Source organism: Equus asinus, chromosome 4, assembly GCF_041296235.1.
Source record: "Equus asinus isolate D_3611 breed Donkey chromosome 4, EquAss-T2T_v2, whole genome shotgun sequence".
Taxonomy (NCBI): domain Eukaryota; kingdom Metazoa; phylum Chordata; class Mammalia; order Perissodactyla; family Equidae; genus Equus; species Equus asinus.
The window spans coordinates 48828732-48847118 of record NC_091793.1 but is presented as its reverse complement, the minus strand read 5'-3'; the positions used below and the strand labels follow the sequence as shown (position 1 = coordinate 48847118).

Sequence of the window (18387 nt, the reverse complement as noted above, 5' to 3'; positions counted from 1 at the left end):
ATTATGTCTATAAATGATACTTGTTCAAGGTCTTGTTATACTGGCAGGTCATTCTTGGAATGACTTGGTTCCCAGAATGCTGGTAGCCAAGCTTATACCCTCCTGGCAAGAAATTGAACTAGTCTTTTGTAGAGAATCTGACTAGCCTAAGAGAAAACCTAAAGATCTTGGCATCGGGGATTTCACAGTGAAACAGAATACCTCACCTTTACAGCGAGGTCCCGAACTAACAGTCCTCACTCATCAAGACAATGCTTCTAATCAGGTGTATGATACCCCCATTTTAATTATCAACAGACAGCCAAGAATCACTAGATGTCTAAGAAAGCCTAATAGGAAAGAAGAGAGATCAGATCAACAAATAGAAAGACAGCAACCTGGAGGAAATGGATACTACCCAAAATAAAATAACATAAAATAACTATTAATAGCCCTTGAAGAGGTAAAAAAAATATACTGCATCCACAAAACAAGAATGTTTGCTATAAAAATAAACATTCAAAGAACCAAAAAGAAGAGCTTTTGAAAAATAAATTCCAAAATGTAGAATTTATAGACCATGCTGGACTTAAGAACTTTGCCTGACCAAGTCAGCTTCCCATGAAATGCCCCTCTCCTTAGCTTCGTCCCAGTCCTTGCTCACCTTGACTTCTTTTTTTGATGCTAGAGTAATCGTGGAAAATCTAAGGAACATTTCTTTTGGTGCATCTTGTTTTATTGCCTTTTGTTCTATAACTGACCTTTTCCACAAATGTTCAAAGCTTAAGGAGTTAAAAAAAGAGATCTTTCTGCTGACACTTTCAGATAAATTGTTAAGGGTACTAACCAGAAATAAAATTTAATTAGAATAGTGCAATCTTGTCAGCATACTTCAAGGCTGATAAAACTGTAAAATATTTTAGATTAGTATGAAATGAACACTTGGTATATTTTCTTCATTATTTTTTGGCCAAGAAAAATATTAATGTTTCCAAGAAACCTATCACCTACCTAATTATCTCTTATTATGTAATCAAAATTTATCATTTGTATTTCTAAAATAAACTGATCAGCAGCACATGCCAAAAGTAGTCCTGTGTTACATGATATTTTTATTGACACCAAATAATTTATTATTGAAAACTCTTTTGTTTCTTTGTTCAGTTCAGCCTTTGAGCAAAAGCCAGTAACACAAAAATCTAACCTGAAATGAGCACAACCAGCATGTAAATGAATACTCAGTGTCTTCTTCAATGATAAACTTATTCTGGACCTGTTGGTATTTAACTTAATATTAAAATTATATAATAACTACCACCTGTATTCATAACACTCTGTCTCTAGATGTTCAGTGAAAGTATCCTTCAAGTCAATGAAAAAATTACATTTTTTTCTCCAAACTATTCTGTGAAACAAATTTTCGTGCAATCAACTCGTTTTCCCACAAAATCTTCATGGTGTGAGGGCATGAGAAATAAATCAGAGTTCAAAGAACAAGTTTTAGTTCCTGCTCACCTACTAACAAGCTATGCAACTTGAGGCAAATTACCCTGTCAATAACCTCGTGCATCTGCAAAAATTGCACTTACACAGGATAATCTGTAAATTATCTTTCAGTTTTAAAAGTATATGATTCAGCTATATCTAAAAAGTATTATTTATGAAGACAGAAATCTGAAGCAAATATGAGTATTTTAAATTTGAGTAAGGCGTATATACAGATCTATTATATTTTACTACTTAATGTTTGAGATATTTTCCAATTAAAATTTTAAAATGAAATTTCAGTTCAAATATTTTAATCTAATTCAGTTATAAAACTATATGTGTGGAAATGTAAAAAAATGAAGGTTTTTTTTACACACTCCAAAAATTGAAAGTTTCAGAAGGCTCTGTTCCATATTTAAATTATAACAAATCTTTTATACATATCTTTCATATATGTTGGATTATGAAATTTATTAGAAATATTAGGAAATATTTTATAAAAGTGTTTTGGATCTTAAATAAATATAAATGTGAAACAAGGGCCAGCCTGGTGGCGTAGTGGTTAGGTTCATGCAGTCCACTTCAGCAGCCCAGGGTTTGCAGGTTCGGATCCTGGGCACAGACCTACATGTGGCTCATCAAGCCAGTCTGTGGTGGGATCCCACATGCAAAATAGAGAAAGATTGGCAACAGATGTTAGCTCAGGGCTAATCTTCCTCACCAAAATAAAGGTAAAACAAGCTATATATAGGATTGTAAAAATATATTACTTTCTCTTCTACCAGGTACTTGGATCATATATGAATTTGAATTTGCAGACCAAAAACATACATACTTTTCAAAACTAAGTTTTCAACTATAATTGTTCAATATAATCTTGTTTAATAAAAGGTGAAATTATATGTTTATAAAAAATTAGAAGAAAAAAGTTAAAATGTATATAAATGTGTCCATATATATGCATAATAGTAGCTTTGGATTTATTTGATTGTTTTAGCTACAGTAAAAGTAAGCCAAGAATATGTCACTTCATTTCTTTTCTCTTTTCTAATCCCTTCTAAAATTCAAGGAGTGTGTACAATTGGGGTGTGTATGTGTTTGTATACATGACACACATCCATTTTATATCAGCCTTAAATTATACAAATATATCAGTTAACATTCCTTAATGATATTAAGACCTTTAAGTGTGTAAACTTTCATGTTATTAATTAATCTTTTTAATGTCAGTTTTACAAACCCTTATATGAGTGTGTTTATAAGCCTTAAAAGATAAGACTAAGTGTATCAGCGTTTCTTTGTCTTATTTTTTTCTCCTTACAGGCGTTGGAGCGGGTTGCAGTTGGCCGAGGGGTAAGTAAGAATGTTAACTCTAATCCAGCTGACGAACAGGATAGCTTTTCTTAAAGTACTCTTCATGCTTGACCTGCTGATGAACTTAAAACTTGATGGATTTTAATAAATAGCACCTCTTCTTGTCACCTCTTCATGTTCAAATTTATATTTTTTCTTTAAGTTTACTTTAAAAGAGAAGAGAACTTTCAGAAAAAGGGAATTGAACTTTTAGGAAAACTTCCACATTATATTCTTGTACTAATGTCTCACTTCTTCATATTATACTAAACAGTCTATAAATATTTCTAAAGAATGCTGTTGTTGTTAGGCTTTTATGGGGCTTACTTCAAGCAAAGATAAACAAGGTATTGCATTCATTTTATTTTTGAACTATAGTCCAAAACATATATTTCAGTTGGCTGTTTTTGAACTTTTTTCTTTATTGACTTCATTAGTCATTAGTTGCAACAGCCAAATGAGTTCGCACATGTAAACAGAAGTTAAATGTATCCCCCAAATATCCCGATAATTGCTTTATCCTCCACTTTATGATTCATGAAACATATTAGGAATTTTTCAAGTTTATTTTTAGGAGTTTAAAGTTTTCACAAGATTTTTCTTATTGAACCTAAATTTTAGAAATTTCTCTTTTGCTTCTTTTCAAGGAACATTAATGTGTCACTTTGAATTTTTAAAAATGATAATAGCAATACATATCATTTATACTGAGTGCTTTACTCTGGGCCAGGCACAATGCTAAGAACTTTTTTTTTTAATGTATTAATTGTACCTATTTAAAAACTGATAAAAATTTTTTTATCAGGCATTTTTAAAGGCTTTAGAGCATACTGTTTAAGTGTGTGGGTTTTAGTCTCAAACTGCTAATTTGCATCCTGTCTTCATCAGTTACTGGCTTAGTGACCTTGGACACATCAGAATTTCTTCGTAGCTTAATTTCTTTATCTGTAGAATAGGAATAATAACAATAGTAATGAGAGTAACAGTAATGCCATCCTTGTAAACTTGTTGTGAGGATTAAATGGAGGAAAAATGTAAAATGTGTAAAATAATGTCTAGCACTTAGTAAGTGTTCAGTAAATGTCAACTATTGTTGTTGTTATAGGTAGTTAATAATTACGATCATGAAAATTATAGTGAAGTTTAACACAGGGCTTACCAAAGTACTATTCAGAGTTTTCTTCATCAATTAAAGCACTACATACATGGTCTTATGAGACAAGTACTGTTATTGTCCCACTATATACATAAAGACACTAAGTAATGGACACTGAGATTTGAATCTCTGACTCCGGAGCCCAAGCTCTTAACTACTGTACTCCATATCCACTTAGTGGCTCCCTAGGGGTCTGGAAGAGGAAAGAGCCTTCATGATAATAATGCCCCAGCGAATTTGTATGGTGTTTTTCCATTCCCAAGTGCTTGCTCATGTTTACAGTCAATCTTATGAGTTGAGTATTATCCCAAACTTATATGAGAACGTGATACACAGCTGACGTTTAGTACTGCTGTCTAGCCGCCTTAATTAATTGTAGAGTCCTGACTTCTAGCATAGTGCCCTCTCCACTAGACCTGTACCATGCATGTCTGATATATGAACTCTAAGGGTGTACTGTTTCAGCTCCCTCCCATTGTAAAATGCATTAGTGTTAAGTTGATTTATCACTTGTGAAGGAAAGAAAGTAAACTCTGAGCCACATCCAGTTTATTTCTGGGATAGTCAGGCACAGGCTGCTCGGGAGATGTTGACTCCCTTCCCGCTTACCCCCATCTGTATTTACCAGGATGGATAGTCCTAGTTATCCCAGGAATGCACATCTGAAGGCACTTCATAACTCTCTTCCCTTTCTCTTAGGAAACAGCTGTAAAGCTCTTATTTACTTAGGGTAACTTGGGAATGATGATTTATTCTATCCTGTTTGTATTTCTCTATGCATTCCGTTTCTGTATGTTCTCTTGCTTAAAATGCGTTTCTTGATCTTTTTTGTGCTCTTTCTACAATTGGTTAATAACATAAATATACATTTATTTCTAAATAATCTTGATATCATTTTATATAATTTTTCTCAAAGCATGAGAAGAAGAACTTTCTTTGTAGGAGTTTTTTTTTCCTAAGTGAAATTATATAATAAAAAAAATTAATGACACCTCATCCTTGCCCAAGTGTCTGAAAGGCAAAATAATATCATAGCTTGGTACTGGGACGTCAGAGCCAGGCTTCCTCAGTTCATATACCAGCTTGACTATTTTTAGGAGTTTCGTATAAAAGTCACATAAAATTAAAGGTCCAATCTACTATAACTAACCAAATAAAAAGTTCAGAACTCTTTGGAAGCCATTTATGATACTAATATTTCACTTCATGTAATAATATATTTTCCAAAATGCCGTTAATTTGAATAGAACAATAAAAAAGTAGGTGTTAATATAAGAAAAGGGATTTCAGCATTTTTGTTAGAGAACTGAGTGGATTTGGGGGAAAGAGGAGGACAGATGATAAAGTAGAGATTTTTGATACTGCAGAAAAGAACTGCTCAAGATGAAAAAATGTCAAATGGAAAATATATCCAGAGATAGGAGATTCTGAGTGAAATGTTTTGGAGCAGTCTCTGGAAAAGGAATGTTTAGCAATAAGAGATTTTTGTCTCAAGTCAAGGAGTTGTATTTGGAAAGAGATTTTATGTAAGAAGTGTGCCTTTGAAGGTTACAAGTGTGGGCACTCAAGTATGTGAGTATGTCTGCTTTCAGTTGTGTTATTTTAGGAGTTGTTGATGCAAATAATCCACAATCAATCTATAAATCAAAATTAGGGTGAGTTTATTATGAGCCAAGTCTAGGACTATAGTCCAGGACCTTATTTCCCCAAGGAAGGAAGGGCACCAAAGAAGTAGGGTGTACAGAATGATTATATACTGTCTCGGAATAAAGAGCATGTGTCACATACGACAGGAATATCTCTTACTACTGTTACAAGATGCTTAGCTGGCACAGCAAGTTGGTTGTCAGCAGGTCAGTAATTATTCCTTAGTTTCCAGGAAGAGATGCTTATCCTTAAAGAAATTCCGCTATGGGGGGAAGCTGCATCCCTATCTTTAAGGGCATCATTCTTGCCTTTGGGACATAATTAAGGTTTAAAGCAGATGTACAATGCTTGCTCAATGTGCCACATCAGGCCCTTTTGGAAAAACAAGGTCAGACCAAATTACTTTTAAGTCAAACAGCCTCTTGATATACTCCAATATATCCTATTGCTTTTTGTTTACATATCAGAGTTGAGTTGGGGACTCTAGTACTCCTGACACCTTTTCCTACTGGAATCACCCTCCCACTATTCCCACCATCCAGAGAGGGTATAACTTTGTGTTCTTTCAAAGTGCTCTGTCAAGATCCTACAAGTCAGACAGACATTCTCGAGTGACTTAAAAGGGCAGTGCCACTAGGTGAAGACCCAAGAAATAATGGTTGACCCTCAACTCCCAACTTTTGTTTTTTCGTAGTCTCAGCACCTGGGATCCACAGTGTAGGAACTTGATGTTAGATGCGAGGAGGACAGTAGAGTAGGTTTTCTGCTGGAGCACACAGGCAAAATTGTATTTTGTGCTAAACTCCATCTGAATCCAAACATATTCTTGAAAACAGATGAAAATAACAATTTGGGGCCCTGAAGGAGAATAGAAGTGACAAAAGGATAACTTAGTGGATATGCACATTCCATTGAACTTTATCTTTAAAATTTTCCCAGTCATTGGACAGTTTTTAGTTTTTACCTTATTATTATTTTTTTTAATGGGGATAGTACGTGCCACAGGCATGGGAGTGTTCACTTTTTTTTTCACCTATAAAAGATTCACTCTGAGCTAACATCTGTTGCCAATCTTCCTCTCTTTTTTTGCTTTTTTTTCCCTCCCAAAAGCCCCAGTACATAGTTGTATACTCTAGTTCTAAGTCCTTCTAGTTCTTCTAGGTGAGCAACCACCACAGCACGGCTACTGACAGACGAGTGGTGTGGTTGCACATCTGGAAAGCGAACCCAGGCCACCAAAGCAGAGCATGCCAAACTTTAAGTGCTAGGCCATCACAGCTGGCTCAGTTTTTACCTTATTTGACTTCTCAAAAGCATTCAGTATTGTTGACCTCCCTTCATCTTTGCTCATTTTTCTTTTTCTTTTTTTTTTCAATAATAACTTTGCATGGTAGCAGGGTTGTTGTTGCTGACATTATTTTGTGTTGGATTTTCCTATGCAGTATCAATATTAACAGGTCTTTGGGAATGTGGATGGAGTCTGGTGACTTTTGTACTTTCTTAGTTTAAGAGTACCTCTTCCGTTGCTACAGCAAAACATACTTTCTTTTGTGTATAATACTTTTTTACCTTCTACTTCTTTGAAACTGCCATGCTTCATTAGGGCCCTTCTCTTCAACCATTCCTTCTTTCCTTTCAAAAGCTTTTCACCTTCGTGGACACCTCCCACCTCTTTTTCCCCAGGAAATGAAGCCCTACCAAGATTTCAGTCTCTGATCCTATGTCTTTTCCAAAGCCCTTCTTTTTTGAAGAAGAAGATTAGCCCTGAGCTAACATTTGCCGCCAATCCTCCTCTTTTTGCTCAGGAAGACTGGCCCTGAGATAACATCCATGCCCATCTTCCTCTATTTTATATGTGGGCCGCCTGCCACAGCATGGCTTGACAAGTGGTACGTAGGTCCACATCTGGGATCCAAACTGGCAAAGCCAAGGCTGCCAAAGTGGAGCGTGCGAACTTAACTGCTGCGCCACCAGGCCAGCCCCCTAAGGGCCTTCTTTTCAAGTCTATAGTAGCCAATGCTGTGATCTTTTAGACCTCAGACGTATTTTTAGTACATCCTGACTTAGGGTCGTACCTTCTCTTTCTGGCTGTGAATCCTAGGTAATATTATCTCTGTTCCCCCACCTTTAGGACAAGCCCACATTCTCTTCTCTTTTGCACATGTCCTACCTGACTGCTCTCTTATTGGCGCACTTTGCTGGTCATGAGACTTTATTTCTACATTTTTAACTGATAAGCACTCCATTTGAGACATTAGCTCATTATTTGCTTATGCCTTTTCTTCCTCATTCACTACTACTTTTATAGTTTTTCCCACTTCCTTGCAGAATTATTTTCTCAGTGAGAATTAGCCTTAGGGTACATTTTAACTTAGAGTGGAAAAATTATAAAATTGTCCTCTATGTTTAGCAATAAAGTCAGGTTTCTAACATTCACTTATGGTCCTGACTCTCTGGTATTGATTTGATTTCTGTTTTTTATTTGTTTCTTATGCTTCTATGTATCTACATTTTTTTCAGCTGCCCACCGAATCACTCTTCTATCGTGCTGTACTTCAGGATATTATTAAAGATTGTTATGGCATCACCAAATGGTACGAGGATTTTATTTTAATAAGAATAACTATATCGTATTGTAAGTGAAGTGACTTTTAGTTTTCAAGTGAATTTATTCGGGGTCACTGGGTGTTTGAATTTGAGCATAATGTCAGTAAATAACAAAGAAATAGGCAGCAACTGTATCTTAAGTTAATCATTATTAAAGTGGTGGCTCTAATGGTTCCTTTTTGTCCTGAAAGGTTGTTGGAATGATAAAGTAATATATGTAAAATGTACTTTAGAATTTTAGAAAGTATTGAAATGCTACATATAGTAATTCAGTGAATATGTTATCATATGAATAGGTTATATTTAAAATGTTTTACAACCAGTACAGCATAACCACTAACTAATTAGAACAGATATTGGTCATAAACAGGCATTGTGGCCACTTGAGTCTCTGCTGGTAGAATAGTAGCCCTGCATGTGTTTTGTTTTGTTTCTGTTTTCCTCTAATAATACATTGTTTACACAGAGACGAGGGTTAGGAGAATTTTTTTATAATATTGGTTCAACAACTGCTGTTCTCAAGCATACATTTGCAGTCCTTTCAAGTTTCATGAATGTCCTCTTGTTAATTACAATGGTTGTAATAGGATTATTCTTCAAATTAAAATAAGGCAATTTTCAGGTTCTCAAAAACTAATCCACACTTACTAACAGAGATAGAAGCTATTTTTAGATTGGATATAACTTCCCAGTAAGAGAAAATAATCTATTTTTTACTGATAGAAATTATGACATACAAATATCTACATATGCCATTGGTTTCAAGTGTCATTTCTATGTAGATTAATCCCAAACCTATATCCTGATCTTCATTCTCTTTTCCATATATTAATCTTCAGAATGTCTAAAAGTGAATATCTTGTATTTTCCTCAAAACTAGCTCCTCTTGAGTTCACTCCAAGGTGCTAAACTTGTTGAAAAAACTCACAGAATAGTGCAAATTCATATCCACTCATGCAAATTTTTGCCCACTCAGACATTGACTACCTGCCTTTTAGTACCTGAAATCTGTGCATTAATTTGTTTATTGTTTTCTTAATGACCACTTAAAATCATCTACATTCTTTTCTAAACCTTTCTTCTCACTTAAAAATTCAAATCTCTCCACTCCTCCACATTTCTGCCTTCCTTTACTACTGAGAAGATAGCTGGTATTTATTTTAAGACTTCTTTCATTCCAGGGCTTCCTTGACCTTTCAGCCACAGTTGACCATGTTGATAATTGTTTTTTCTCCAAACTTCCCCGTTATCTTCTATTAAGCTGTACTCTTCTAAGTTTCTTTTTCAGACTCTGAACACTCATCTGTTTTCTTTAAGGGTTTTTCTTCTTACTCATCCCTTAAGTGTATCTGGGCATTCTCTAATGCTTTATGTTCAGCTCCTGTCTCTCTATATTTCCTCTTTCTCTTAGCAGCTCCCCTCACAACAAAGGACTTGAATCATGTATCAGGCTCCCACCTGTCTTTAGAAGTTCAGATTTACATTTCTCATTTTCATCTGAACAGCTTTACTTAAGTACCTCACAAATACATCACATCAGATTCAGCCACATCCATAAACCCAAGTCGACTTCCAAACAAGTCTCTTCCTCTTCCTTCCCTCTCTTGATTTCTTTTGTCATTTCTGGGAATGGCATCACCATTATCAAGTTTTAGAAATATTACAATATATTTGATTGTATTCTCCCATCATCAAACCACACATTATAGTAAGTTGCCAAGACTTGCACATACTATATTTTTTAACCCAGCTGTTGTTTCTTGTTTGACAGGCAGCCTGTTAGGTTCTGGATGTATAGGATCTCATGTCCCTACAGGAGTCTTTCATACTCCAGTCAGGATAACATCTACGAAAATCAAAGAAAATGATGGAAACCCACTTCCGATAACTGTGGACTAGATAATTAGGACCAACCCTCCTCCTGAGAAAAGCTAAAAACACTGGAGATGTGTGTGCATGCATATGTGTGGGTGTATTTAAATTTGTGTTTTTTTTTTCTGAGGAAGATTAGCACTGAGCTAACATCTGCTGCCAATCCTCCTCTTTTTGCTGAGGAAGACTGGCCCTGAGCTAACATCTGTGCCCATCCTCCTCTACTTTATATGTGGGACACCTACCACAGCGTGGCTTGCCAAGCAATGCCATGTCTGCACCTGGGATCTGAACTGGCGCACCCTGGGCCGCCAAAGCAGAACGTGCCCACTTAACTGCTGCGCCACCAGGCCGGCCCCTAATGGTTTGAGAACATCAGAGACCTATGAAGGAAGTTACAGGGCAAAGATCTAGGAGAAGATGGAAACTAAGAGAAATAAGGTCAGCTTTTAGGCTATTTTCCCCAGAGGCGTCTGCCAGTTCTTTTTTTTTTTTTAAGATTGGCACCTGAGCTAACATCTGTGGCCAATCTTGTTTTTTTTTTTTCTTTCTTCTTCTGCCCAAAGGCCCCCAGAACAGTTGTATATTCTAGTTGTGAGTGCCTCCGGTTGTGCTATGTGGGACGCCGCCTCAGTATGGCCTGATGAGCGGTGCTATGTCCACGCCCAGGATCTGAACCGGCAAAACCCTGGGCCGCCAAAGCAGAGCATGTGAACTTAACCACTCGGCCATGGGGCCAGCCCCTGCCGGTTCCTGAGTAGGCAGCTGTCTGCCAGTCAGCAGAGTGGGTAGAGGAGGTGAGCACAATTTTCGGTAGAGTAAGAGTTCTAGTGAGACAAAAGTTAGAGTTCCTGGCCTCCCTAGGATGAGGACCGTGTAGGCCAGGTAAAGCACTCACCCTTTGATTAGATCCCTAGATGTTCACACTGTGTGAGGGAAGGTGAACCAGAAATGGAGCAGTCCTAAGGTGGGCTAAAGCCCCACTCAGAGTCATCTCGATCTGTGATTATAGCACTTCAGATTACTGCTGCTTCTAGCTGCGTGCGGAGGGACTAGTCGTTAAATAGTGCCAGGACAATAGTTATTTATACAGTTATACAATGTATTAGTCTCCTTTGCTGCTATACAAATTCCTACAAACGTGATGGCTTAAAATAACACGAATTTAGTATCTAGCATTCTGGAGGTCAGGTTTCAGCAGGGCTGCATTCCTTCTGGAGGCTCTGAGGGAGAATCCATTTCCTTGCCTTTGTCAGCTTTTAGAAGCAGCCTACATATTTTGTCTCATGGCTGCCTCTTCCCTCTTCAAAGCCAGCAGCATAGCATCTTCGAATCTTTCTCTGACTCTGACCTCTTCTGCTGCCTCCCTCTTGCACTTGAAACGATCCTTGAGATTACCATGGGCCACCTGGAGAATTCAGGATGCTCTCTTCATTTTAAGTTCAGCAGATTAGGAAATTTAATTCTATCTGCAACCTTAATTCCTTCTTTCCATGTAACACTATCTTCCCAGGTCCAAGGATTAGAATGTGGACATCTTTGGTAGAGCATTATTCTGCCCACCACATGCAACAACAACAACAAAATTAAATCTGATCCCTACTTTACAACAAACACAAAAATTAATTCATAGTAGATTAAAAACTGAACTATGAAAGGCAATACTATAGTACTTTTAGAAAATAGTATTGAAGAATATCTTTATAACCTTGAGATAGGGGAAGGATTTCTTAAACTAAATATAAACCTCCAACTCTGCAAAGATTAAAAATCAACCACATTACTATTAAGAACTCTGTTTTCTGAAGATGCCATAAAAAGAGTGAAAAGAAAAGTGACCATTGGCAGAAACTAATTGCAAGACCTATAACTGACAAAAGATTAATATGCAAATATATAAAGAATTCCTACAAATCTGTGAGAAAAATTAACCTGTGTAAAAGAAAAATAGTGAAAAGACTTGATTAGTCACTTCACAAAGAGGACTCTCAAATGGCCAATGAACACGAGATAAGATGCTCAATCTTGATTAGTCATCAGGGGAATGTAAAATGAAACCACAATGGGATATTATTTTTATAACCATTGGATTAGCGAAAAATTAAGTTTGACACTATCAAATGTTAGCAAGCGTGTAGAGCAAGTAGAACTGTCCATGTGACTGGTAGGAGAACAACATTAGTTCAACCCCTTGGAAAACAAGTTAGCATTGTCTAATGAAGTTGAAAATGTCTAGATAATTTGTCTCAGTGGTTCCATGCCTAAGTAGGTATCCTAGAGAAACTCTTATGCATATACTCCTAGAGACTTATACAAGAATGATCAATAGCAGCAATGTTTATAAGAGCAAAAATCTAGGAACAAAAAGTTCATTAATAGGGGAATGGATAAATTGTATACCACAGAGAAATGTATAAATTACAACTACATGCATCAGTGGATGAATGTTGCGAATAGAAGTCAGAAAAATTCCTATAGGATGGTTCCATTTATATAATTCACAAGCAAGTACAACTGTATAATTATTTAGGAGTATAAATATGTGGTAAACAATTAAGAAAAACATAAGAATGGTAAACACAAGGTGGGGGACACCTGAGTGGACGGAGTGATGAGATGGGAAAGATGAGGGTACATAGGGATTTCAACATACCAGTGTTGTTCTGTTTCTCAAGTTTGGTGTTGGATATAAAGGTTCATTTTTTGACATTCTTTATACTTTATATTTTATAAATACTTATTTGTGTTCAATAGTGATAAAATTTTAATGTCTTCAGGCTACACTCCAGGGTTAGTTGAACTACATATTATACTCCTAGTATCTATTACAGTCACCTCATTATAGTGATAAGAAAAATTAAGATAAAAATGGTTAAAAGCTTGTCTGAAGTCGTAACAACCTGAAAGAACCAAGCCCAGGACTAAGTCCATAGTCCATGCTTCTTTTGAATTTAAATTTTCTTCAGGATGTGTTTAATGTGAGTTGCGTTACATGCTCCTTGATGAGCGTTGTCAGTGAAGGTTGACTTGATTGGAATCTCTTGCCAGCGAGAGCACTGAAGACAGAAAATAAGGTCACTTAATTACTTCTTTCGTATTTTGTTTAGTTTTCCTTGTTAACTGAAATAAATTGTCTTCAAGTGATATACTGTTTTAGAATACCTGAAATAATGTTCTGAAGTGGTGTAATTTAAGTGTAATTGTTTATATGGCTAAGATTAGAAATAAAGTTTTTTCATGGACTTAAATATAGCATTTTTACTCTATTAATTGTGATTGTGATTTAGCATTTAACATTTCTGTTAAAACTCAATAATTTATATAAAATTCTTTATTTTATAATTAGTTTTTATCTGGAAACTCTCTAAGGGAAATAAAATGCTGAAGAACGCATTTCATGGGGTAAAAAATCTCTTAAAACACTTAGAAGGCATAGAAAATATGATGTATACACTTTACTCACTTTATTATTCTCTGTCATAATAAGTACTATAAACAACTATGCAAGAAATATATACTTTTTGATACCTATAGTTATGAATTTAATTTTCATTTTGATTTTGCTATAATCAAATAGGAAAGTGAAAAGTCAGATCAGAAAACTGATCCAAAATTAAAGCTAATTATTTAATTCATAATGTATGGTCAACTTGGAATTAGCAAATTTGTATCTTTTAAATTGAAGAGTAGTCTGAAGACTTTTGAAGCTTCCTTAAATGATTTCCATTTCCAGCAAAATTTTATGTTGCTGATCTTTTAAGGCCTCCAAAATGTATTAGCATATGAAACACACAAAATAAATAATTTTATAAACATTTTGTGATGATAGAGAACTGAATTTTGGCACTTTCTCTCCTACATGTGCTTATTTTCATTTATTTAGTACACATCTACTTCACCTTTTCCTAAAATTTCCTACAATAATGTTGCTGCAAGTAAACCAGGTTCTTACAATTGTATTTTTGGAAAAGCCTGTGGGTGGTGGTGGGTTCACTTGAGTAGAATTTTAATTAGATCTAGTGCATTCACTTTTATTAAAAGAAAGAATACTAATTCCTTTTTAGCATGCTGGCCATGCTTTATTCTGACAGAGGGCCCCTTTTTAATCTGTTCTTCAAGTCCTATCATATATCTTTCAGAAACAGTCATGTCACTTTTCTAACTTCAAAATGTTTGATAGTATATACTTCTTTATACTTAAAAACTAAAATATCCTTATTAGGGCATTCAACACCATTTCTAATCTGTCACTAATATCCTTTCCAGCCTAATCCATCACCCCGTTCTTCTTCCTCTGCACCCCAAGTAGCTGCACATGCACCCTGTCGTGGCACTCTGTATTAGTCATCATTTCCCATGCAATTAAATTTGCACATTGTATGCTTCCTTGGAGCTCCTCTATGTACCTGGACTACTCTCCTCCCCATTTCTGCTGCCCTTTATTCCCACGACCTCCTCCTAAGCATTCTTTGAAACCTAGTTTAGAAGACATCTCTGATATGATATCTGTCTTGTCTCCTTCTTCCTGTCTTCTCTTTGCCCATAGTGTTTAATCTGTGATTCACTGCTCTTATTGAACCTAATACAGTTAGTTGTTTTCATCTATTCCTCTACCATCTAGTGAGCTCCTGATGGCCAGTTTTCATTATTTAAATGAAATGGTCTGTCATAGTGATTAAGAGCACAGATTCTGAAAATCCTCTTTGAACCCCATTTTCCCCTTCAGCTGTTATTCTACATCTGTTCTTTCCTATACCAGAAAACTCCTTGAAAGTGCTGTCAGTTTCTTTCCCATTTTCTCATGAATTCCAATCAGATTTTATTTCCATCAAACCACCCTTGTCAGGGGCACTAATGACCTCATGTTTCTAAATCCCATGGTCCGTCATCAGTCCTCATCTTACTTGGCCTGCCATCCGTATTTCACACAATCTACCACTCTTTACTGAAACTCTTTTTTCTCTCATATTCTAGGGAAGGTCCCTCACAAGATACTCACCTTTTTTCTCTTTCTCTTTTTTCAATTTATTTTGCTGATTCCTCTTCTTCTTTCAAAGCTCTAATTTTCTAATCAATACCTGCTTTTTTCTATCTATACCTACTACCGAGGTGATCTCATCGAATCTCATGGCTTTAAATACCATCTATATGCTGACGAATCCAAATCTGTAGTCCTCTTAATGACGATCTTATTCTTCCAGTTGCTCAGGCCAGACATGCTGGAGGCATTCTTGTCTCCTCTTTCTTACACTGCCTAGATCCAGTCCTTTAGCAATCTTATAGTCTCTCCCAACAAAATATATCTAAATTTCTACCACTTCAGACCATCCTCAGGGCCTCCACTTTGTTCCAAGCCACCGTCATCTCTCATCTTGATTATTGTAATAATCTCCTAATTCGTCTTCCTGCTTCTACTTTTGCCCCCTATAATCGTTTATTTACACACAATAGTATAGTGAGCCTGTTAATATTTTTAAGTGAGATCTTGCTCACAGTCTTCCCATGGTTTCTCATTCACTTGGAAGTAAAGCTAATATTTTCACTATGACCTACAAAGCCTTACATGACGTGGCTTCTCATTATCTCTCTGATCTCATTTCTACTATTTTCCCCTTCATTTATGTCTGCACTGATTTCCTTGTTATTCCTTGAAAATACCAGACACACTTCTACCTCGGGGCCTTTGCATATGATGTATCCTCTGCCTGGATTGCTCTTTGCCAGATAGCCACATGGCTAGCTCACTTTCTTTCTTCTGTTCTTTACTCTAAATTATCATCTGTATGATGTCCACCATCCATCATCACTCCTCTCTAACATTTCATATCTGCTTTCTCTCCTGTATCATCAGCTTCTCATTGATTGTCCTCCAATTTAAATGATTTTTTGTTTCGTTCACTACAAGTGATAGAACCAAGTAATCTGGCTCCTGAGTATTTAGAAATGCTTTTGAAAAAGGATAAATCAGATTTTGATGATTCTATAGCAGTTCTCCAGATTGTTGTCCTGAAGAGCAATGATTCTGTAAAAATACTTCTGGAGAAAAGAATTGTTTAACCAAGTAAATGTGTCATGTAAAATCATCCTCTTTAAGATTCCAAGTGCACATTCATATTTTAAAGATTCCCGTCAGTTTGGTGAAAGAGGCAGAGCGTCACGGTTGACCAGGTAAACCAGAGCTCCGCTGCCTGGTTGAAATCCAAGTGCTCCCTGAGTGCTTCCCTCTTCTCCCACACCCATGAAGGCAATAAAGCCAGTTTTTTCCAGACTGTTTTAGCAGTCGCGCTCTATTTTCAAATACAGTCTTATATAGAACCAAATAAATTCAATAAATTTTAGGAAAGGACTTATTTCTTACACAATGATACTGTCATATTTTATGGAAAATTATAAACCTTTAAAGTACTTCCTTGGAGTCCGTAAGGAGCACAGTTTAAAAACAAATTGTTGTAAGCTATTTCTAAATTTTACATGTCGGCCTAATTTGAGTATGTTAATCTTTATTCATTGTTTTCTTAATATTGCTGTTCACAGTGCTGTTGAAAACTGAGACATTCTGTAGCTTAGTTGTTTCTCTAAGAATGCCCCATGTTCAGTTCCAGGCCTTAAAGTGCTCCCTGCTCCACTGGCCTCCGCACACCGTCACGTGCTTATCACACAGGATTATAGCATTTGTTCACCTGTCTTCCTTTATAAACCATGCGAGGTTTTTTATAAACTGTGCATGATTCTACCCCTAGAACCCAGCACAATAACAGGAAAATAATCACCACTCATTGAGTGTTTATGAAACACTGAGCCAAGCATTGTACCTAGAATATCTTATTTTGTCTTCATGTTATGAGACAGGTTTAACACCACCATTCTACTGATGATCAGGCAGAGATAAAGAGAGGTTATGTGATTAATAAGTGGTAGACCAAAGATTCAAATTCATTTCAGTCTTGAGTTCAAAACCTGTGCTTACCAGTACACTATCATGCATATACAACATTTCAAGAAATGTTTGCAAAATGAATGAATGAATGAATGATCTAATTAATAAGAGTACCATTTGGAAAGAAACCAAGTACTTGTAACTGGCCCTAACTGCTGATAAGTTTAAGCAGTAAGTCTAGCAATAAATGATTTGGAAAGAAAAAATCTCCTCCTACCACATATACATCTGTCATATAATTTTTAATTATTAGAATTATTTAGCATCACATAGTTGCCCTAAAGCACTAAAACTCCTTTTCCTTGAGTGCAGCAGGAGGGCCTGCATAACTTTTCTGAAAGAATATACACACACAGCTACTCTTGTAGGATGTCGTGGAATCTCCTATTTCTGTTGGCCTATAACACAGAGGTGGGCATTCTTTTTTTTTTTTTTGAGGAAGATTAGCCCTGAGCTAACATCTGCTGCGAATCCTCCTCTTTTTGCTGAGGAAGACTGGCCCTGAGCTAACATCCGTGCCCATCTTCTTCCACTTTATATGTGGGACGCCTACCACAGCATGGCACGCCAAGTGGTGCCATGTCCGCACCTGGGATCCGAACCGGCGAACCCCGGGCCACCAAAGCAGGATGTGCTCACTTAATCTCTGTGCCACGGAGCCAGCCCCAAGGTGGGCATTCTTCATCTTCAATTTAACAATATTGAGTATGAATCATACTGAAAGACTGTGCTGGAGGTAATATTGATTAATAGTTAATATCCCAGATTCTGAAGCCAGACATCGTGGCTTCAAACTTTGAGCAGTTTACTTAATCTCTCTGTGCTTTAGTTTCACCATCTTTAAAACGGGGGAATAATGGGACCTACCACATGGAGTTGTTGTAAGGATTAAATGAGTAAATGCAGCCAAGAACTTGGGTCTCTGGCACACCATAAACATGAAATAAATATTAAAAGTTATTATTGTTTTATTTTCATTGCACTCTTCCTTATATATTTATTCAGTAGTTCTCTCTACGTATTTTAAATTATACTTGTTTATTTGTATAGTTAAGCCTGACCGTACTCTTGTCTGCTTGATTAATAAGTAAATCTATTTATTATATGGATGCATTTCCCTGTTATAGTCTAACTAGATGTTTTTATTTCTGCAAGCTGAGAGATGATTTATTTAATCCATGTATTGAGACCCTGCTATGTGTGAGGTACTATGCTAGGCCCAGGGGATATAGTCATGAGCAAAACATGTGGAAACTCTGCTCTTCAGCTGCTCAGAGTAATGGTCTCAAACATATTTTTCAATTTTTACACCTTTATCAGTGAACACCCAAAAAATGAAAATGATTTA

The 18387-nt window shown here is 36.2% G+C and overlaps 1 protein-coding gene across 5 annotated transcripts in view; it reads left to right on the top strand.

Moving 5' to 3' along the window:
• The window catches only part of METTL25 (methyltransferase like 25), a 104159-nt gene that overhangs the window by 49957 nt on the left and 35815 nt on the right, over nt 1–18387 (top strand). For all 5 annotated transcript variants that reach the window (XR_011502693.1, XM_070507212.1, XM_014833833.3 and 2 more), the window contains 2 exons: nt 2791–2820; nt 8144–8217. Coding sequence is in view for 4 of the 5 variants with exons in the window: in XM_070507212.1 (XP_070363313.1) it covers nt 2791–2820; nt 8144–8217 (104 nt within the window). In the remaining variant the exon portion in view is untranslated. The remainder of the gene's footprint in view (nt 1–2790; nt 2821–8143; nt 8218–18387) is intronic.